Source organism: Gouania willdenowi, chromosome 9 (assembly GCF_900634775.1).
Source record: "Gouania willdenowi chromosome 9, fGouWil2.1, whole genome shotgun sequence".
Taxonomy (NCBI): Eukaryota; Metazoa; Chordata; class Actinopteri; order Blenniiformes; family Gobiesocidae; genus Gouania; species Gouania willdenowi.
This window is the reverse complement of record NC_041052.1, coordinates 13,822,538-13,846,767: the sequence shown is the minus strand read 5'-3', so window position 1 is coordinate 13,846,767 and position 24,230 is coordinate 13,822,538. Positions and strand designations below refer to the sequence as shown.

Here is a 24,230-nt window from a genome sequence, read left to right as displayed (position 1 = left end):
ACAACAAAAATACACAAAACGACTATGAAAACACCCCAAAACAATACAAACACACAAAATGTGAAAAATAATAAAAAAAGACAAAAAAAACCCAGAAATTATTTTTTTTTTTTTTTTTTTTTTTTTTTTTTTTTTTTTTTTTTTTTTTTTTTTTTTTTTTCCCTTGTCTGCACATGCTTTCGAAGGTTAACACTACAAGCAGTGCAATCTTTTGACAGCAATGCATATTTTATTATTGCAATTAAATAAATTTATTTATTTCATTGCATAATTGTGACCGTCACCAGCCCTCCCTAGGGAAGGGTAAGAAATACTTTATTAAAGGGAGGATGTAAAAAAGAGAGGGCAGTGTTACACCAAGGTGAGGGGTTGGAGGGGGGTGGGGAAGTTAGCAGGGAAGAGGGATACTAGATAGGATATGGAATGGGTGAGGAATAGTTTTAAGTGATGCGATGTGAAATTGTGGTTGTGTATATTGTGTTTATTGTTGTGTTGTCAAGCCAGTTTGGTGACCAGTGTGTGGTTTAGGAATAATGGTGGTGGCTGTGAACAGAGGAAGAGGTGAGTGGAAATTCCATAAAACAGGTATTTGGGAACAACGTGTATAAGGTTGAGCACAGTATGAGTGTTATCCCACAGCCCAAGGCCAGTGCATCCATGACAAATGTATTTCCAAGTACCGCCACTGCAAAACCCAAGAGCCGCCCCCGGGCCCGAAGAAGCAGTCAGGCCAGCAGCAAGAGCAGGCAGCCTAAGGGCCCCCGGCGACCACCCCACGGCCAAGCAGTCCCCCGAACGCCCCCAAGATCCCAAGCCGAGAGGCAGCCATCGCCCCCCCATACACACCCGAGAAAGCCCCAAGGAGCCAAGGACCCAGCGCACCACGCCACCGATCCCACCCCCAACCCCCAGACCCCCCACCCCATCGACCCCCCCACCCCCCCCACCCCACCCCCGCGCCCAACCCCCCGAGGGGAGGGCCCCGAGAACTCCCCGCCCGAGGCCCCAGCGGAGGAGCCGAAGCCCACACCCAGCAGACGACCAGAACCGCGCCGAACAGGCAGCCAGTGGGCACCCGCCGGCGAGCCCAGAGCCAGCAGGGGCCCGACCCCAGGCCAGAAGGACCCGGAACGGATGCAGCACCAGGAGCAGCCCGCCCAGGGAGGACGACCACACCCCAAGCCGCATAAGGCACCAGGGGGCCGCTGGGAGTCTCCCCGCCGGCCCCCAGGCACCCCAACCTAGCCCCCCACGGCGCCCCAGATCACCCTTCACTGATGCCGCCCGCGCCACGAGCTTCAGTTCTTTTTTTTTTTTTTTTTAAAGCCAGGGCCCCCTCCAAGGGCCAAGCCAGACCGCCCCGCCGGGATGTGGCCCCCTATTCGACTATGAAAACACCCCAAAACAATACAAACACACAAAATGTGAAAAATAATAAAAAAAGACAAAAAAAACCCAGAAATTAGAAATTGACAATAAATACGCACAAAATGTCAACATAGACACACATACAAACTACAATAAAATCACAAAACCAATTGTTCTTTCCTGGATAAATGCTCAGATTGGTCATTATTCTAAAAGCTGACATGAACGTTGATAATATGGCCACAATCACATTTTTGTGGCCCCTACTGTGGTAAAAATTGTCCATCTCTGCGTTACACTATCCACAACCTTTCAAAATAAAGGACTTACACGTGTTAACACAAAGATCTGATACTAAATATTCAAACACAAATTGAAGGTAAATGTTCATTTAAATAAACACCAGCCAGCCTAAATTCCAAGAAACGTTAGTATCGGAGAGGACCTATTCTGTTCACAGCAGTAACGAGATAACATCTACATCAAATTATAGGAATATATAATGAATACTCAAACAAGTACTCGATCATCACATCCAGAGGAAAAAAACAATGGCTTCCATTCCTTCATCAATCTATAGAAGTGAGGCCGACGTCCAGCTTCCCCATCATTTGAATTTCATTGAAGTAACCTTTGAAGTAGCTAATTACTGGAGAGGCAGTGCACTCTGTTCCTTTGAAATCCAAACCTTGTGTGTTGTGAATATGATAGAAGTTCCCAGGAGGTGGCAACAACATCAATGGTTGAGGTGATGTCAAAGATGGTGTGGGGTTCAGAATAGGGTGACAGATGAGTGACTGCGTTGGGCGCTGAACAGCCGGTATGCAATACATGAGAGGCCCAATGTCTGTGATATCAGCGGCATTAGACAGGGAAGTGGAGGGGGAGGATGTTGGGGGGCATGTGTGCGGCAGTTTTGAGAACTGCAGTGTGATGAAACAGAGCTCTAAGACAGCACAACCTGGATACCCAAATAACATTAAAGTGTACCTGTAGTGAATTTCATTTCCAAGTTCTATCAAATAATCATGTATAATACTGGAAGTTTAGTCAGGTAACATTTTTAAAAATTCCTCAGCAGCAAGGAGTAAGAAACACCTGGCCATCGAGGAGAGACAGTTGCTGTCATTTCACTCGCGTCAAACTCTGGAAGTGACATCAAGCCATTGCATTAGCTTTGCGCGACAGGTGCTTTTCTAGCTGACTTTCCTCATCTAAATTGCTTAAATGTGTTCCTGAGCTTGTCCCCCGGGAAGTCCACTCTCTCTCCTACTCACTCGTGTCATGCAACACGATCTCCGTCATGTCTCCTATGTAAACAATGCAGCCGGATGCTTTGATACACCACAGCCTAAAATGAATTTAAAAGAGTTGTCCGTCATAATAAACGATTTTTAAGAAAATGTAGAGAAAAGCACAACAAAAACGCAAATAAAAAGGAAAACCCAAGAAACCAAGTATAAGCCAATGTAAACACTGCACCGGAATTAATGACTTGATGTCACATCCGGCCGAACATGGCCGCTCCGTTCAAAAACTACTTCAAATGTGTTTTTCAAATAAATGCATATATTTTGTTTATTGGTAATACATTATATGTTATGTTATACGTGACTAGTAGAGGTACCATTTATTTATCACACTCTTCCTCTTACCTCCCACAATGTGAGTTCTCCTTCTCACCCTCAATCAAATATATTCTGAGAGCCAAGTATGTTTATAATAGAAACATTTTGTCAGACAAAAATACTTCTTTATTATTTAAGCTTCGGTAAAGCTTGACATGACCTTTAAGAAATTAAGCCCCAACACCTGCAGCCCTTTGTGCCTATCAGGCTTCACCTGACCATGTGACATGAGTAATATTTACACTAGACAGGGTCAATCACCTTTATCTTCTATCTTACTATTTCATTCTCTCCCACAACAAACAAACACACCTTTTTACAGGTTTTACACAAAGCCTGCCCCAAAAATATACACACACCTAACCGGAATCGGATCTGGCAGAACCTGGTTGACCAGACTATGAAGTGTGGGAGCCCTTTAAAAAAGATAAGGCTTTATAGGCTCTGTGAAGACAAACAGTGAGCTGTTAATTACTGACAGCACACAAAAAAAACCTGGAGGGATGAGACAAAGCATGTGAGCATAGTAGCGGCAGATGTAAAGAGTAGACAGCTGAATCTAAATCCCTGATCCACAACATCCACCCAATCTTCCCTCTGGTTTTTCTCCTTCCCCCCCACCCCTTCCTTTGCAGCCGTGCTCAGCAGGAACATGAAGCAGAGCCCCTGACAATATCTGACAATATGAAGCCGGCTTGGAGCCTTGGCGACCAATGATAGATACTTACATCGTCCTAGGTGTCCAAACAGAAGTGCCGCTTGAAGAGTAAAAAGCAGAAGAGGAGATAGGAAGAAGCATGGGACTAGCTGCCGGCAAAAGCGTCCTCGAGAGATTCTGTTGGTTGTATTCCTTTTTAATGTCTTCCAGCTTGTGCATAGCAAAGACAGCCTACGACTAAACACACACGCACACATTCAACACACGCAGCCAGCCGTACACACAGAACACACCTCCCCCCACCACTGCACACCCGTTCCTCATTCTCCTGTCTCTCCTTACGCTTTGCTATGCTTTCTGTTCTTTCCTTTTTCCTTTCTCATTATCTCCTCCCTTCCCTTTTTTCAATATCCTCTTTCTTTCTCCTCACTACACATGCAGTCAGCTTCCCCCCTCTTTCTTTTTCTTTTCCTCCCTCCCTTCACTCCCCTCCCTCTCTAGCAGCCTCTCCCTCCATCTCCTCTGCCTCTCTCACTTCAGCGTGTGCAGAGCGAGAGGCCATTATCTGAGCCACAGCGGGCACGTACGATGGAATGGAGCATGCAGTGAGCAGAAACAGAAAGAGATGTGGGGGAGAGTCGCTTGCAGCAGAAGCCTAGGAAACAGCACAGCCAACCAAGGTTTACCAATGGGAGAACAGGGCTCAGTTTCTTCGATCGCCCTTCAAAACCACTGAGTTACATAAAGGCTTTCGGGTTTATTTGTTTATTCAAATAGCATGCAATGTTGTCAGTTTTTCTTGTGATCAAGCTACTCGATTTCGAAAGCAGAGGTGAACCAGCAGCTTCCAAGCGACAGCGCACCTGAAATGAGTTTGCTCAATGTTTAGATCTTCTTGAGTTATCGGTCTCTTGCGCCAAATGACAAGCCTGCATTAATAGTTCGTTCAATGTCCGTTTCTGATTGCTTACTCACACTTGGAGTAGAGAAGTAAAGCCTCCGCGGCTGATAATAGACCATCTAGCAAAGCCGCACAACTGAGTCAGAGGTTGGTAGGTATGCTGGTCGCTGAGCACCTGCTAGCTTGTGAGTCGTTCTTTAAAGATCCAAAGTAAGAAGGATCACTTGACACAAGTCAAATTTGAGTAAAGAAAAAAAGGAATGATGGAAACAAAAGTCAAAAACACAAAGGTGATGACGCTTTGATATCAACCACCCCAAATGCAATCAGCTCGTTACATTCTGCGAGACTTCCGTCCTCTCATGTCCACCCTTCTGTCGCATCTCTTTCCTGACAACTGCTTTGCCTTGGTAAAAGTGCCAGAATTAGCAGCAACGCGCTCATCATTGTTGTGTGTTTCCTCTCGCCCGCTTGCCAGCTGACCAGTAATGTGTTCTAAGCTCTCCTTCAGTGCTGGAGTTATGGAGTAGGTTTACTCGGGAGGTAGAGCAGAGGAGAATAAACGTCGCTGCCGAGTGCTGTCAGTTAGTCCTCGAAGGTTTTTCCTTACACTACTAATCTTGTGATGGCTACATTATGTAACATTTTGTGGAGAATTCTGGAGCTTGATATTATTGGCTTTTGCGATTCTTCTTGGTCTTTCTTGATCTGTCATTTTCCTTTGCCTCTTTGCCTTCTGAATTTGTCCTCAGGTTTTGTCTCTGGAGCCTTTTCTCCTCCTAGCATAGGTTTTTGCTTTAACGCTCTCACTGTGTTACAATCACTCTGGTCCTGGAAACTGCGTGTTATCTGTCTCGCTCTTAAAACACAAATTCATGTATGCACACAGATGAGCGTAAATCTGAAAGAGGAACAGAGCACAGACAAAGCTGTCTAAGGGAAGGAGGGAGGAAGTAGAGCATTAGGTCACATGATCAAGTAATGCCATTGAAAAAGGGGGCGTGGGACGCAACAGAAGAAGGAAACGTGGCAATGACATAGTAATGTCGTCACCACCGGTGTCTCCCACAGGACGTTTGAAGAGTGGGCACAGTTTTCTTATGACACATGTTCCCGCTTTCTTCGCCATCACCTCCAACACAAAGCGGACTCTCGGAATTACTCTTTGGCATGTACTAGGCTCGGCCGTGCCTTGTGTGATCTCCCCTAGCTGCAATGACACAGCTTTTCTCACACAAGATTTGACTCAGCCTCTCAAACTACTTTCCTCACACACACTAAGGTACCACAGATCCTTGGTCTGACTAAACGGCTTTATGACACTAAATCAAACACAAGGATTTAGAGTACAATTAAATATATAATACCTTAACATCAAGTCTTAACTATAACAAATGTAAATATATTTCTAATGAATTGTAATAAAACAAAAATTAAGAAGTACTGTAAGTGAGGGAAGATGAGACAACTAATAGAAAACTAACTTAATTGTGTAAATGAAAACAAGCAAGTATGCTTTTACAACAACAGCCAAGTTCAGCTTAACCACTTCCACTGTCGACGACAAATAGAAAATCACTGGTACCTCATCAAACTGATAACCATGAATACAACCATGAAGTCATTTCTCAGAGCTAGACAACACTGACATGAATGCACATTACAAACAAGTCTAAGTGCTGATTTTGGGCATCAGTTTAAGATTTAGCCTCAACATTATATCTACTTTATTTATATCTACAAGTTGTCTTTTTGAAAACAGTGGGGATTCATGTCAAGTTATGTTAGGAAGCAAGTAAACACATTTTCAATGCGTTCTTTGCAGAGAAAAGGAAGAAATGTGCGTGGCCAGAGAACTCAACTCAGTAGCCCTCATTATGTGGATAATGAAAATAATGGATTAGGTTTCTACGACATCTTTTTTTTGTAATAATCTCATGTCACAAAAAAAAAACCAAAAAAAAAAACCAATACAAACAAAAAAAAAACACACTAGTTAGGCACTTCATCCTACCTCCAATTATAGATCATATTTCAATATGATCATAATTTCAATCAGGAGTTTTAAAACAATAATATTTCAGGTACAGTTAAGACATGTAATTCAACAAATTAAGCACTCAGAGTTTTGTAACAATATTATAAATTTCTCTCTATATCATCACTGGGTTAATGAGGGTGTCAAAGCATTTTAAAAAGTGGTCAATGTTCAGTTCTACTTTAGTTATAATGCTATCTTGTTGCATATAAATAATTTTGTATTGTCTTGAATTGGTTTAAAGCTTTTTGATGTTTTAGAACCATCTAGAAGAGTATTGGAAAAGCACAACTAAACAATTCAATTCAAATTTATTTATATAGCGCAAATGACAACAATAGTCATCTCAAAGCGCTATCAAAACATAACATTCTTAAGAGAAAACAGAGAAGTTTTTCAAAGAATGAACTGAAAAAAGATCCTTAATCCATAAAAGACTTTCTTTAATCCTTCAGAGAAACTAACCAAAGAGCAAATTCGGATAATCCTAGTCTCACCCTCGATTGAAAAGGGGTTATTTCTCCATAACCCCACGAGACGGGATATCTGTGCAACCAGCTTTAGTCCTGAGTCAGGAGTAAAGCTGGCTGTCTATCCAAGGAGTCTATCCAAATTGTTTTAATGAAATAAATCACACTTACTGATATCCTGCTGTAACCTGGCATAGTTGAAGACATGAGGAGAAACGACGGCACCACTCTCCTAATCGCTCTTCATCTCACACAGTAGTCACATTTTCATCCAAAAAAAAGTTGATTTACGCCCTCGTCTTTCTCTCTCTTCTCGACCTCACTGTTTCTCAGCAGTATGGAGGTTTCGGCTGTAGGAGGATGAGTGACAACAATAGTTCAACCTCGGCATGTGTGAACATTAGTCAGCCTCCGTAATGACTAATCCTGTGTCATTTTATCTTCTCTTCTCGTCAGTCTCAACACCAAATCTTCACATGACACAGGCTTTTCCTGCCCAACATAATGGGTGGTCTGTGCCTGCGTGTGCGTGTGTGTGAAACAAACAAAACCCAGTAATATCCAAACTCAGGAGGTCAGTCATTGAAATGTGTTTCTGATTTCACTGTGGGACACTGGAGGATGTGACAAACCAGCTGACATGAGCGTAACGGTCATCAAACGAAGGTCCTTTCCCCTCCTCCCATCAGCTCCTGTCAGATGACTCCGCCTCCCACCACAACTGTTCCCATTTACCTTACACACACACACACACACACACACACACACACACACACACACACACACACACACACACACACACACACACACACACACACACACACACACACACACACACACACACACACACACACAGTCCTACAGGCATGAAGGTCATCTGATCTGACACACTGTGCTCTTCCGCTCTCTCTTTCTTTGCACCCTTCACTTTCTCTCCTACTGCCTCTACCATCAAACACACACATACACAGGGACGCTAACACCTCCAGCAACACACGCGCACACGCACGCACGCACTCACCCACACATACACACAAATAAGGAATGCAGAGGAAGATTTTAACTATTCTTTTCCCTCCACAAACATACAGTATGAGCTAGCATGCACACTGGAATGGATTCTTAACTTAGGTTCACTGAGTTTATGAGTGGGTGGGACATGAAAAGCTGCGAGGCACATCATATTTAATGCAGTGATTCAGTCCGACTGAACGCAGAGAAGAAAAAGCTTGCTTTCACTCTTTTTACTCAAAAACACAAAAATAATAAAAAGAATGTGTTTATTTTCCTCCAAGGCGCCTATATGTATGTATGTATGTATTATTGTTTTTAGCACTTTAAAATTCAATATTGTATAGTGCATTGCAAATAAAAATACATTGTTATCATCATCATTATCATCTGAAGTTATGTTAATGGTTGGATGGATCGATGATGGATGGATGGATAAATCCAACATTCTTTAAATAAAGTGTCTTTTTTTAAAGCAGCCTATTTTGAGCAGGGTACAATTATTACCAAATGTAAAACTCAAGTAAAAACATAAATAAATGAATGTAAAGGAAAAATATCTTCATATTTTGGACACTTTTACAGAGATCTAAAAATACAGATTTCCTAATTACACGATTTAACACACATAACTAAACAGATTCATGGCTACTTAAAGCTACTAGATCTGTCTGTTTCCTCACTGTGCCACTTCTTTTCCCTGCCTCACCTTACCACAGCCAATGCCAGCTCTGAGCCAGGGTGGTGTTATATTCAGGGTGGTATTGGGTGCGCATCATCTGAGTCATACCTTCTGACATTTGGCACGTGCAAGTCAGCACGAACATCCCAGCTGAGACAGCCGTACCCCAACCCCCTCACTATTGCTCACAAAGAGAAAGGGAGGAGGAGGAGGCGGGGCTTTTGAAGGGAGGGGGTTAAAATTGGAAAGGTGGGGATGAATGCGCAGTTGTGGTGGGTATATTAGTATTATCCAGGGTGGAGCCACGCAAAAATAAAGATGAAGAGGCGGAGATTGGTGGGAATGAAGGGGGTTCCAAGTTGCAGCTCTTTGTGCTGGAGATTTTGGACACGAAAATCAGCACAGATTGTGTTTACAGTATAGAAATATAAATGAGTGTTAAATGCAAAGACGAAAGAACAGAGGGAGAGGAAGCGGAGGTAAAAACAAATAGTGGTTAAATACAGTAAAGGTACAGTGTGTACTTCCATCTGTCAGGGAAATGTGTGCCAGCTTATGAAAAAGAGCTCAAGAGTCAGAAATGATTTGGATGCTGATGTAATCACTGTATACATCCCAGGTGAAAAATTTAGAACAATTTTGAGTAAAATCACAGCCAAAAAAAACAGAAAATATGGCTTTTTGAAGTGGATGTTTTTTGTGTGAAATCAGAAATGTGAAAGTGAGATAGAGAGAAGAAAGACAGAGACCTTCCTCAGTTCTGCACGGTGGCTCACTGCCAGCCTTGTCTCTCTGAGGACCACGGCTAAGATTAGCTTCCCATATGTTCAAGTCAAGCGGAGCCGGATTTAAAGGGCCAGCACATGTCTGTGTCAAAACAGTCCAACCCTGAACAACGCTCTTTGAAAATGTAAAGAACATCAATTTAATACAGAATAAAATATAAGCCTCATCCAGCTGTTGCACTGTGTTATGTAAGCCCTGGCAGTGCTGCCAGCAGCAGGATTTAGGACTACAGGCATCTCGTGCCTGGCAGGAACAGCAGAGTTAAAGCGCTCCAGCAGCAGCAGCTCAAGGCTCCGCCCCTTGCTCTTCCTATTCATTTTTTATTAACTGCGGCACCAGCTGACGACCACTCGCTTCAATATCAAAGACAGATATTACCAACGAACCACCAACCATAAAATCTATTATGTCATGTGGGATATTGATACTATGATATTGTCACTCGTACACGGTGGATAAAGGAAGTATCGCAGATGCTGTAAAGATGAATTTCATTATTGGAAAAATGAACAGAGCTTGAGAAAGCTCTTCTTATTCCATTATTGCATGGAGAAGCGGCATCTGTTGCTGACTCTTTACATTCACAAGTCAGCTGAATCCCCACAAGGCAGTAAAGGAGGCAATGCTTAGAAATCCTGTGGTGAAAAAGTCCCTTTAGGATCATTAAAGGATGCCTGTGTAAAAAAACGAAATGAAAAGTTCAAGGAATGAACAGAAGCACCCTCGTCTCATTTATACACCTGATAAATAGTTCCAATACATCAATCATTATGACACACTGAAGGCATGAATGAATCCATGTTTTGCAATATCACACTGCATGATTTTTACAGACAGAAACAATATTTTTTTTAACATATTAAGAATATAAATATGTTTTACTGTAAAAATAAAATGACACATTTACTATATTGCTTAGTTGTGACCATTGCCAGCTAAACATTATTAGAGGGAAACATATAAAAATAGATGGCAGTGTTACACCCTAGTGAGGGTGAGAAACAAGGGAGAGGGAGATTGGGGAGGACATAAAAAAAGAACTTTGGAACATCCACATATCACACGCATGTGTTTATAGTTATAGATAGAACCTTAAAGAGATCTACTGCAAGTCTTGAGTGAATATTTGATTAACTTGACCTCATATAACCTATAAATAGGCTGTTTTGCTTGATTTGCAACTCTAGATACTGTAAGTGTATGATGGATATGGCTTAGAAGTATTTAAGTTAAAGCATTTTTTTCTGGGCCAAGCCAAACCGGTTCCATCAGATTTGGTAAATTTGTGCATAAACCTTAAGATTTCCTTCGAGTTCAGGGTTACCAAAAACCCACACACACAAGAAGAGTGCCAATACATTGATTGTTAGGGTGCTTTCACACATATAATCCGGTGGACTCGGTGCGATTCAGGCAGTGAATCGCTAACATTGTTGCATTTTAATTCAGTCCAGTTCGCTTTCACACATTCTATTTGCCAAGCGCACCAAACTTTCTGAACAATGTCACGCAGGCGAAACGGTCGGTTGGCGATTGGACAGAATACTTTAGCCTCCAATGCCATGACGATGTGGCGCTGCCCTGTCACTACTAACAGTCGTGCCGTCGCGCCCTATAGTTGGTCTCTCTTCCTATGTTTTCCAAAGGAAATCCTAAAACTATCCCCGGAGAAAAGTCATCAATAGTAAATAACCCATAATCACACGATGCCACAACCGGTGCTAATGCTCTACATAAACACAGAGATGACTACGCTCCGTCTCCACCTGTCAGCGCTCAGAGTCCTCATGTCACCGGTAAATGTAAGGTAAGGTGTGTGTTGCTGCTGGACCACTGGGTTGTGAGTGTGTACTTGTGCCTGTTACCGTGATGGCAGGCACGTAACAGCAGCTGCTGCTGCGCTGTCACTGATGGAGTTGCTCCGTTACAATTGCGCTTCAATGTAAAGTCCTGTGTTTGGTCCTGTTTGTTTTCTCACATGGTTAAAGACCGCACCATGCTTCGCTTGAGCCGAACCGAGACCTACATTTTTCAGAGGAACAGAGTTCCCTTGTTTGCACCGCACCAGAGTTCCAGTGACCTTTCACAAAGACCGGAGTATCCGAGGAAGCAAAGCATCATGCGGAGAAAAGAGGCATGTGTGAAAGCACCCTTAGATTATTTGCGATGTGAATGTTCAAAAACGATTCATTTCATAATAATGAAATGACAGGAACATGACCGCTGCTCGCAGAACCAAAGTTAAAGTTCCGCATTCTGCCTGGACACATGAAGGAACGGACCAGGTAAAGGTGGCGATGGAGGCAGCTAACTCTTCAGCTACAGTTACTGAGCGTGATATTCACTCATCCGAATTAAAAGCTAGCGTTTGAAAGAATCAACTACTGTTTCCTTTGATTTCAAAATTGGCCAACAGTGCATTCCTGGCACCAGTGTCTCAGTGTAGATAGGGTTGTTTACAGTAGTACAGAGACAAAGTAATTGCACAGCAGAGCATGTCGGCCAGCTGCTTTTCTTACACAAGAACTTGAATGTTTACAATCCTGAGACTGATGACAGAAATTGTGACAGTGAAGACAACAATTATGATGAATAGCTGCATATTTGCCTCTCCACTTACATGCCCTGGCATGATTTAATAATTCATTGTGTTCTTTTATGCATACACCATTTATTTAAAAACCCTAATTCCACAAGTGTCATGAGAGCTGATGTTGTAAGTTTGATATATTTTTAAAGTTGTGGATGGCAAAATGTAGTTTCTTGTAGGATTTATGCTGCTCATTGAGGATTTTATTTGGAAGTATATCTATTTTTACTGAATAATCTGATTGAAATGGCTGAATTTGTAATATTTTATAATATAGTTCCTGTTGGATTTGGTAATATGACAAAAATAAAAGACAATGGAGACAAATGGTTACTTTAATTAATGTTTACTGACACATGCACCTTGTTCAAAAGTATTAAATAAATCTCAAATGGGAAAAAAAGATGCATTAAAAATGGTTGAATAATCAAATCGTAGCACCCTAATTCGTAATTGAATCAAATTGTCAGGTTGCTTAGATGACACACCTCTAACACGTGCGCGCACACACAGCTGAAAGCCACAAGACAACCACAGAATGTGGTATGAACTGAGTAAAAACAGCACCTGAGGGAGAGCAGCCTAGATCTGAAGGAAAATAATGAGTTATTACATCAATCTGTGGGTGTACCAACAACTTGCTAGTAAGAAAATATGACGAGGACAAAAAGAACCGAGCATTGACACAACAGCTGGAAGAACTTTAAAACCGTAGTTGGATTCCGAGCAAGAATGAGGTCAGTGTTTGCATCATGTGATGCCACGTGCTGTAGCTGCTGTCCTGAGATGACTGAGAGGAAACCGAAACACAGCCAAGAACACACCGAATGCTCGCACTGAGTGGAAAAGGTAATGACACCCTGCTACTTCCTGAGTCTCATTGTGCTGGCTGGTGGGTCATGTGACCAACCTTGGCTGTTCAGAGTTCAGGGCTAAAATTAAAACAGTGATGTCATGAGACAGTCAGCGTTTAATAGAAAGTAGGTCAGCGTTAACGCTTTGAGGCCAGGGATTCCACGCGCTACTTTAGAAAGTGTGATTACGACACGCAATCAGCCATTTGTGTTTTTTCCGACACTTTGTTTCTCATGCATAGAGAGCAAAGCTCAACTTGTGTGCAAGAAGGAAATCCCGCGCATGCACGCGTGTAGAGAACACACACGTCCGTGAGTCTGCCGAACAACATTTTCGCTCCAACTTGTCAAAGAAATGTTTGACAGGGAAAACCCGTCTAGCTGAGGTAAACACTCTATCCAGGACACGCACGGCAACTGAGACCCTCTACAAACAGAGCTCAGCGCAGCCACAGGGCAGGGAACACGCTGTTTAAACACAGGAAAGGAGAGGTTAGTATTCTCCTTCCCTCCGAACCAGATGGCTGTAGATACCTTGCAGATAAAGAGACCCTCTGCATATAGAAGGATAGCAAAGCAGGCTTAGGGTTAAGCTGTTGGGGGCTGTAAAATCAATTTGAAAATAACTCACTAATAAATGAGTTATTTTCACTGTAGCACTAACTCTAAGTGTCACAAGTGAAATGTAATTTTAAGAAATTTTGATCAAAGCCTTCACACATTGTTCCTCATTTACATACAGGTATGCCCCAACTTTTCAGTCTGCAGAACGACCACAGCGTTTTCTCAATGATCAAAACATGTACACGTGCGTGACCCACTAACTTTTACTCTCTTCACCTCATTTCACTGTACAACCTCGAGAAAGCAGGACTGCCCCCATGGGTCCTTAACCAACGTGCTGCGTTTCTCCTCCTCCAGCTCCTCCCTCCTTCATTCCCTGGTCTGTTGTATCTACACACGCCCGGCTCTGGCACCAATCAGAGGGCAGCGTGGGACGCTTTAAACTGAAAATGTCGCGACTACATCAGCAAGGCGCTCAGCTCCTGAGATAACACGATGTAGAATTTCTCAGGAATTGAAACTGGATACAATCTTTGAAGAAATGAAGGAATGTAAAGCAATTGTAACACATAGGGGAGAAAAAAGAATGCTAGCTTTCTTTGGAAAATCTTACTCGCGGTTAAAACACTCACACACATAAATACACAAATAACTCTCAGCTGCACAATCACAGGTCAAATATGAGAAACAAAGTGTAGATCAAGTCTTAGCCTTGTTGACAAACCTTGACATTTACATTCTAACCGTGCAACAAGCCAACAGCTGTGGATCACAACCCAAGAGAATGACGAACCCAGTGCCCTCATACCTCAGCTGCCAGTTCAGGATTTCCCAAAGAGCCACGACTGCTGTCTTCCAAAAACTTCACCTTCACATCCAATCGACAAGAAACAAGAATAAGAAATGGTGGTTAGAGAAGAAAGAAGAAGGGAGGGGCTGAGAATAACAATCAATAGTATATTGCGACAGGGGCTTGATTGAAAAGGCTTGTTACTGGATAGGAATACAGTTGCTCAAATGAATGAGTGGGCAACACATGATCTGCAGCAACAATGTAAAGGAAGGAAAGGGAGACACTTCTCTTTGATTTGAGCTCAAAGAGTGCGCCGGCACTTCCCTCTACCGCCAAAGCTGGGACTGAGCAGCGACAAATATGAGATTCAATTTCAATCCCAGGATTATGTTATGTCTGCACTCTGACCTGGTGCAGCCTTCTCAAAGTGTGCAAAGATATTTTAGTCGTTAGATGACTTTGGAAAGGAAGATGCACCGGTGTCAGAAGATTAGTAGGATGGAGGTAAGATGGGTTAGATTGTAATTACTGCTGGTTTGTTAAACAATACATTCCTCATATTTCATATTTTGTACAGAATACCCCCCGACCCCAAAACGCAGCCCCCTCCCCCACTGCCCCCTGCACTGCCTCGGCTGTCTCAATGTTAAGTGATGTGTTTTGTCTCGACCCGTTTAACCCCTATTCTCGGCAACCTCCCGTTCTGATCTCTAAACTCTCCTACACGCCCCTCCAACCACAGCCACCCATCAATTCTAAAATAGTCTGGCATGGTGAGTATTTACCCTCTGAGCTTATGGGCTGCCTCGGTTTGCACTCCTCCGTCCGCCTGACGAATCCCCATCAGAATACTCCGGCTCCTTTTTGTCGCTCCCCCTTTCTCCCCCACAATGTGCCCTTCTTTTTTACTATCCTTCTTCCTCGCTCACCCCACTGCTTCTCTCTCTCTCTCTCTGTCTTGTCTGTGCACCGGGAGACCATTCAGGAGGCCATCTTGTGTTTTTAATCTGCTTTTACATGAGCCCTTGTTCATAAGCACTCCTCTCTCTCTCTCTCTCTCTCTCTCTCTCTCTCTCTCCCTCTGTAGTCAACCCCCCCCCCCCCCCCCCACACACACACACATACACAATTGTATGCCAATAGGTCTCCTGCACACACACACACACACACATGTGATTTTTTTTCTGCAAACCCTCCTTCCACCCACTCGTTAATTTTTTTCTCAAATGTTGCAAATGTCCTCTTGACCAGCACCTCCCCCTTTTTTCTTTCTCTCTCTTTCTCTCCTTTACTCCTCCCTCCACTTTGTAAACACATACACAGATGAGTGTGTATACACACACACACACACACACACACACACACACACACACAAAGCTCTCATCGTGGAAACGTCACGCTAGAGATGGCAGACAAAGGCGGAATGTCCACCAATCAGAGGCCAAGCTGGGCTCTGCTGCTAGGGTGAAACAGTTGGGAGAACGAGGGAGGGTGGAGAGAGAGAGAGGTAGTAAAGAAGAAGGTGGAAATACAAACCAAAGGGTGTGCGGGAACGAGTCTGTCTGATGGTGTGTCAGTGGAGGAGCATTAAAGAAAGGCTGACACAAAGAGACAAAGTATAGGTGGGTGGGAGGTGTGCGCGTGCGTGCGTGCGTGCGTGTCCATGAGTGTCCATGAGTGTGCATGTGTGAAGAACGGTGAGGGGAGGGGTTATGGGTCCTCTCTATGCCTGTCAATTATCTCCCTCCAACTCGCCTTCCCTAAACAATGCCTCTGGTATGTGGTATCACTGAGCACCATCTGTGTCCGGCTGCCTGCAATAACTGGACTGAACTACACAGCACACACACGCGCACGCGCATACACATACTTCTTTGAGAGGCATAAGTGTTACACAGCACACCCAGCTGTGCAGTTAAAGTCATCAAATGTCATTAAAAGTGCTGAGTAGGCAGTTTACGCAATAAAAAGTTCACAACTTTGACAAAAATTATTATCTTTGTACACTGGTTGGAACCACATAATCGTGCACGCAAAGTCAAAAAGAAAAGCTCTCGCAGACAATAATATGGATTTTTGCAAAGTCGTCTTTAATATCCAAATTGTTTAGCAGTAACAAACGTGTGCCAAATCTTTCTGCTCCGAGAAGGTAACAAGTCAGCGATCGTTCCAGACCAGGCCAGAAGAAGTGAGCGAAGACACACAGCGAAAGGAAGACCGAGGAACCAGAGTGAATCCGAAAGAGTGAGTGAGCGGGAAAGGGGCAAGCTGAGGCGAGGCAGCCACACAGTGACACAGCATTTCTGGAGTCTGTCTGACACTCACTGATGGCACGGGAAATCCCCTCTGTTGACGTCACACAGGGCCACGTGTGTGTGTGTGTCTGTGTGTATATGCGTGTGTTTACATCTGAGCAGAGGCGGGTTTCAGGTTGAGCTGGACTGCAGGAGCGGCATCTTGGCTGCACCGCGTTTTACTCAAGGTAAGCCGGGCAAGCTATACCGCTGGGAAAGCAGCATAGCGGTACAAAATATCTGCTTTATCTTCGTGTGAAGAAAGCCTTTTAAAGGGAAACAGTTACCTCAGCTCACTAAGCCGTATTGTATAACCTAATGCGAGAAGTAGCAATCCAACAAAAATGTGGAACAGGACATAACATGCGCATCGTAAAGAAGATCTTGCCTTTTGACACCTGGCAATACTTGAATGAGTGTAATGAGCGCAAATCGTGACAGCGTCATGATCTCGACACGTGCCTTCATTCAGCAGCATTTCATTCACACGCGTCCTTCCTCCTCCTACTCACACATTACTTGTCATTGATGCAGAATTCAACTACAGGAGAAGGAAAAAGGTTCATAAGGGTGTCCGTAGAGTTTACCTTCACCTGCTTACAGCTAATGTTACTCAAACAAGGCAGTTCTTGTCTAAACAATGTATTCTCCACCTTTACTCAATACTAATCTTACATTTGTTGCACTTTAACCCCTGTAGTCCACTGTATTGAGCTCGAACAAATGACTGATAGTAATGAATCGAAACCAGGCTATGAGTGAAAAAGGAAACTAAAAGCACAATAGATCAATGTTTTCTGAATGTGTAAATGTAATATTGTGCCTTGCATTAAAACACCACACATACATTTGCTAAATATACCCGTGTGCAGAGCATTCAAAGAGCAAAGCTGCAGCCCATAATCTTATTGAACGCCGGTGAGCCGCAGTGCAGTTGTCATGGGAGAAGATGGAGGATGTGGCCAGCAGCCAATGACGAAGTGAGCTGGAGAGGTCAGAGGACAGAGATGGAGGCAATGTGGGGGAGGAATATTGATGAATTGACGTAGACTCAGTAAAGAGCAGTTCGGGGTCGAGGAGCAATGACTCCTGGGCAGTTCCCTCCCCTACTAACGCTAATATAATTACAATTTGTATATATTTCTTCAGCTTTTTAAACTTCACATAAATTTAGCGACAATCTATAGGTAGTTTAAGTTTGGCAACAACACAGTTGGCTTTTTGTATGAAAAATAAATGATGTATCAACTACATTAATATGTAATATAGTACATAGTAATATTAATGTATGGCTCAATACTGATTTACTCATTTTTGAAGAAAGGAATATATAAGTAGGCCCAATTCCACATGCACATATTTTGCCTAAAATATTGTTTATATTCTATGATGTATTTCATACAAAGTACAACTTATTTAAAACATTCCTCTTGGAATACACTGCTACGTCATCATAAAGATAGGAAGTATCCTATCGCTGAGTCTCTGATCTCCACACCAAGTACTAAACAAAACTAATTAGACATTGGAAAATCTTGGAATTTCTATCCCCATTAATAACGATACAGTAGGTCCAAATGGATGAACACCCCCGTTTCTTTTTCGGTTAAAAAATCATGATAAAATGTGGAGCCAATCTGGATGAAACCCAGTGGGGTATTTAACTCATTGAGTGCCATTCACATCTATAGACATTAATTGTGTTTTTTGGCTGGGGTTGCTAGGAGACAGTGTGACGAAGCTCTCCCGGTGAATATCTAACTTGTACCATGATGTAGTGACCAACTGGTGACATGTAGGTGGCAGCAACGCACCTTTGGATGAGGGATCAGCTGTGATGAATTCATGATGAATTCATGTTGGGTGTGGGATACATATGTATGTGTATATACGTATATATGCATATGTGTGTATCCATAAAATGAAGAGTCCGTCCTCACAGCAGCGCACACTCGACCAGAGCATGTGTGGAACCTAAGTGGACTATTGAGAGTGTCGCGATGGTGAAATAAAACGATCAAAAAAACGGGGCAAGCGCTGACACTCGGCATGTCCGGGATGAGAAGGAAGTTGTGCGTGTGGGAACTAATAGGGGGAGAGACTTGGAAGACGGCCAAAATACAGTAAGAAATCCATTCACCTCTGAAATAGATAGCAAAATAATAATGTTGCCATCAAAAGCCTGGTCTCAGTGTTCTTTTTGTTGTTTTATAGAAGGAAACCAATGTTGAGGTGTCACTAAAAGAAAATAAAAATTACTTCAAAGTCACTATTAGGTTTTTTTCAGAAAAAGCCGTTTTTCTCAGCTTTTTGCCACAAACTGGCGATTTGTGTGAAACTTGCCTCTATTCAACTGCTGATTACAGAAGAACAAAACAAGCTAGAAACAAAATTCTGATGAAATTAGAGATTTTAGTAATTCAGAGTCTGGTGTCAGACTTTGGATTGTCCAAGTACAAAATATTCTGTGGGTCTTTTAAAAATGAGTCAAAATGCTCTAAAACGGCTGGCACTGAGGGGGTAGAAATTTTGAAAATGGCTGGCACTGAATGAGTTGAGGAACCAACCGGACATAACTGAATCATATTTCATAAAGATTGGTCATTTAAAAACTGAAATATGATTTTCTGGATTTTGGCAATAATAAGAGATAGGGATTTTTCAACTTTTGAAACTGATCTAGAGTAAGTATGTTGATCCGGATCCCCCAATTCATAATGTCTATCTTTGGTTTAATTTAGTCAAAAACTGTTGAAGCACTTTTGACATAATCCTGTTCGCCGATATAATAGAAATAAAACAAAATTGCGTAATCTGGAACTGGGTAAAACCTAAAATACAAGTTGTGAAAATTTTAAATGGACAATCGGAGGCCTCTACATTTTTGTACTGGAGGATAATTTAAGTTTTTGCACGTGTATTACGTATATCTGAATGGTATTGTCTCAAACATGAAGGACAATAAGCACTGGCCATATAATGATGTGAAAAGAGTTACAACAATTACAACCTTTGCTATTACAGCTAATTTGGGGTAATGACTTCGGAATTGGACAATTTTTTCTCATGGATCTAATCCTTCAAACTTATGTAAGATGAGGTACTGATTGTGCGACAAAACAATTTAGTTAATCAAACAAGTCAGACCAATGTACATCAAGGTAACACGAGTCAGGGATTTTTCTGTTGCGTACTTCACTGATGGTGAATTAACAAGAGTAGCCTCCGATTCAAATCCACTGGAAGGCTGTTCATATTTCCCGCACCCTGCCTTCTTTTCTTGACCAAGCTTTTGTGACTCTTTTTGATTCTTCCAAGTCTTTTCCCTCCAACATTGCTGACCAGTTACTCTGTCTTCCCATCCTCCTTCTTGACTGTTCGGCCCTTCCCCCGACCAATCCCATTTAAAGACACTGGTGCATGTACAAAGACACACAGCCACACGCCACACAGTGAACACTTTAGGAAGCCGCACTCTCTCAACCTTTCTTTCCACACCCACACCAAATACAAAACGGGCTAAGGTTAACCCCCACCCTCAACCAAAATCTCAGGGGTCAATGGACAAAAGCACAGGCAACTGAAGGAATTCTCCACTGCTGCTGTTTGGAAAGCCTCTTAGCCATGTAAATGCTGTCCACTCTTAAAACATTTTAAAAAGGCAAAAAACCCAATGATAACCTAATCATGCCTTAACTGTTCTACAAGTTCTATTATGATTTAGAATTGATCAGATTTGAAATCACACAGTGTTTTCATAATGGGAGAAATGTCTTCTATCAGTTATTATTTGTTTACAAAAAATCTCAGGAAAAATGTCACATGGGCGTATGTAAAGAAAAATACATCAAGAGGCCATGGTATTTCTAAGTCCCATCATATCCCATTATTGGGATATTTGAGAAAATTTAAAGTAAATAACATGAGTTAAACAAACCTTCTCATAAAGATTAGACAGGAAGTGAAAATGAACTTAGCAGTGTCTGACACAGAAATCCAACATTGAGAATAATGGTCGATTACTCACGTCCCGCTCGCTCCGACTCTTCTTTAACTGCTCACATTTGCGCAGCTTGCATATCTGTTTTCCAGTCCGACGATTCTGACAATTAGCACAAGCACCGCAGTTCTCTCTGCGGAGGCAGGGATCGCAGGTTCCACATTTCTTCCTTCTCTTTTTTTGGAGATCAAGAGTTGATTCTAGGGATAACTCAAAAGGAGATAGAGGAAACAGTCCTGCTTGCTGATGTTCAGCCTCGATGTATTGGCTCAGAGGGGAATCCATCTCTGGGTTTTTGTGATGCAACTGTAGAGACTGAGCATCATCTGCATCTATAGTGGACTTATAAAAGTCCTTAGATGGTGGACCAGGCCCTGCCCTTGACTTAGGCATGATTACTCTTTTTTCCTCTATCCTAAATATGAACTAAGCAGTATGATTAAACATGATTGAACTGCTTATACCTTGAAAAGTATAAAGTGTAAAAACCTTAAAATTAAGGATGAATTAGCACTGAATGCTTGGCAAGTGGTTTGGTTTCCCAGATCTCTAATGTCCATGAAGGTAGCTTCCAGTTTTGGAGTAGCTCTGAACTAACTACCCCGATGGATTGTTGGTGGACCACCACTTTCTGAAGGGACACCTGCTAGTTGGAGCATCGGGGCTTTGTCAACCCAACCTGGGTTCTGACTGATCCTGTGAGGGCACAAAATTTAAAAAAAAGGAAATATCTTAGTACCATAAATACTCGTGTTTCTTTTAATAACAGAGTAAAGAGAATGCTGATTGTGTTGCCTGGACTTTTAGACGTTCATCAAGATTCACTCTGAGTTCAGTCTGGCTCTCCTACTGCTGTCTGGATATCGTCTGGTTTCTTAACACAGCTGTCAGTGCAGTGTATGCGGTTGGCTGGGAGCCACGCGGCTCTACGTGAGCGGCTTGCCGAGATATTGAGGTTTAATGGCAGACCCCACATGGTCAGCGCGGAGGCGTTTGTCTCCCTGAATAAAGGCGGGGGTGATAAGTTGATGCCTGGGACAGTCCTCTTTGTCTGGTGGTCTCACCCTCCAGTCAACCGTCAGTAAAGTGAACCATGATGACTATCGCCTATTTGAACATTTGGCCAGCAAACAATAATTGGCTGAAAGTTTGGATTTGAGTTAAATGACTGGGAAAAAGGGGGCCAATGTGCTGGTACATCTCCAACTCCTGCTTATTGAACGTATTTTAATGTTAATTAACAACATTACTCTGTTACTTGCAAACATTTGAATCATTATTGATGCATTTAGGCACTTTTCTTGGCACATTTCAGGATTTGAAAGGTAGGTGCTGAGTTGGTTTCAAAAGCTCTTTTAGTTTCTGATGATAAGATTTCCCTCTGAAAATATAAAATCATCATGGAAAAGAAGTTTTAGTAGCAGATGGTCCATTTAAACCTCATTGTAAACACAGATTGAAAACTAATGATGCCAACGTCACATGACTGAAGTCATTGCCTTCATTGGTTTAGAGCAGTGGTTCTCAAACTTTTCACAGTCCTGTACCCCTTTAGACATTAAACCTGAAGCCATGTACCCCCTCCTCCTGGACACTTAAAAAACATAAAAATGTAATATGATATATAATGTAGACCTACAGTGAATTTTACCTATCCTGTTGAGGAATAAAATATAATAATACCCACAATACATGCATTTCCTGAAGAAAATGCAAGTGAGGATGCAGGTGCTGGCCCGCGTCGTACTGCATCAGCTAGCATTAGCATTATCGAGCATTAGCATTAACCTAGCAATAGCAAGAACCTAGCAATAGCATTAACCTAGCATCAACATTAACATTAGCGTACCAATAGCATTAGCCTAGGATTAACATTGACCTAGCATTAGCATTAGCCTAGCATTAGCATTAGCCTAGCATTAGCATGAACTGCTCTATTTATATTCTAGTTTCCAATATTTTTAATGTTCATTCACGTACCCCCATGACAATTTGCATACCCTTGGGGGTACCCGTACCCCACTTTGAGAACCTAGGGTTTAGAGCTTGAGTGACTATGACAGAACAGAAGTTTTATCGTTAAAAATTAAAACATTAAAATTTTAACAGATTAATCAACCGTGCTCTATAATATAACTGACGTATCAACTATTTTGCTGCATTATAATCTACCACTTTTGAATGGACAGTAATGTTTATTTGTTTACAGTCACATTTTGCTGTTTGTTTACTATTTGTGATTTAAGCAACTATATTTTGGATTCTAGTTTTCTAAGCAAAATGTTGTAATCGGACAAAGGGGGTACTTTGATTCAGAAACAAAAGAAAGAAGGTACTAGAGCCAAAAATGTTTGAGAACCACTGGGTTTGGAAACTGAACCTAACTCTGGATTGAAAAAGTGGATCAATAATTTCTTTAATGCTGATGCAACAATTACGTTTGTTAGAAAAGTGAAAAGCTGCTGATCACTTTGGTCCAATGATTCATGCAAATACAAATAAATAGACTTTTGGGGAAATAAGCCTCAGAACTATTGTCATTCACGAAGTCTGTGGAGTGGGAAAAAATGCAACATTCTAACAGTTAGTGAACAACTAGTTACTAGTTATATATATATATATATATATATATATATATATATATATATATTCCTGTTTTATGCAGCAGAGGCTAATGTACTAACAGGTTTAACACCATGCAGTTTGACACGTGCTCTGGCTTTCGCGCTCACACACGCACGCACACACACGCACTTTTTCTGCTACTGTTTTTACAGTTACTGTATGTCCACGTGCTCACCTGCAGGGATCCCCGCGGGGAGCCGCCGATGATCAAAGCGCTTACATTTACATTGGGATAGCACTGCTTATCTGGCCCTGGATACACAAAACACACACACACACACACACACAGGGGCCACACATTCACTCGCCCATTCCCCTTGTGACAAAAACGACACTTTCTAAGGGTGCCAATTACACTTTTAGATTTACGACAGCGCGTCTGTTTATCTGTTTAGAGGCGAAGCATCGCTTAGCAGCAGCAGCAGCAGTCATCACCCATTAGCCCTTAAATTAGAGACTCACTGACAACACGCTTCACGTTGTAACGTTACACATCTCACACCGCATTAGGGGCATTTAACACATTATAGTGCAAACTTTTTGAATGAAACACCTATTAGAATATGTAGTCTGTTCAACCGATTTTTTTTGTTTGTTTGGGGGTTTTTTTGCATTCAAAAACGTATATATATAATTCCTAATCAATACGCATATGACTAAACAATAGAAGTAAGAAAGAAATCAAAACTTACCACCAATACGGCTTCGTCTGACATCCCTCAAGACAGATTCATGGATAAATTTATACACAATTCATTTCTATAGAAGGATAAATGCAGACAAATTCGTGCACAAGAGGAAAGTAAGAGAGTAAAGTTGGAAACCAGTGACATTAGAGAGAGAGAGAGAGAGAGAGAAAGAGAGAAATGTAGTAACTATCTGTTAAAGGGCTGAAGTCATTTGAAAATTATGGACTGGACTCCAGCCTGCTGGACCTAAAAGAAGAGACTGCTATCTGTCGTCACCAC

At 42.1% G+C, this 24,230-nt stretch overlaps 1 protein-coding gene across 3 annotated transcripts in view; it reads right to left on the bottom strand.

Moving 5' to 3' along the window:
* The window catches only part of tet3 (tet methylcytosine dioxygenase 3), a 45,505-nt gene extending 24,781 nt beyond the window's left edge, over positions 1-20,724 (bottom strand). The window contains exons 1-2 of one of the 3 annotated variants that reach the window (XM_028456681.1): positions 20,665-20,724; positions 14,359-14,418 (exon numbers count right to left, since the gene is read on the bottom strand). Coding sequence is in view for 1 of the 3 variants with exons in the window: in XM_028456679.1 (XP_028312480.1) it covers positions 7,235-7,270 (36 nt within the window). In the remaining 2 variants the exon portion in view is untranslated. Of the gene's footprint in view, positions 1-3,724; positions 4,108-7,234; positions 7,497-14,358; positions 14,419-20,664 lie in introns of those variants that run through there. The other 2 variants (XM_028456679.1, XM_028456680.1) reach the window with 2 other exon arrangements.
* Between the last annotated feature and the right edge of the window lie 3,506 nt (positions 20,725-24,230).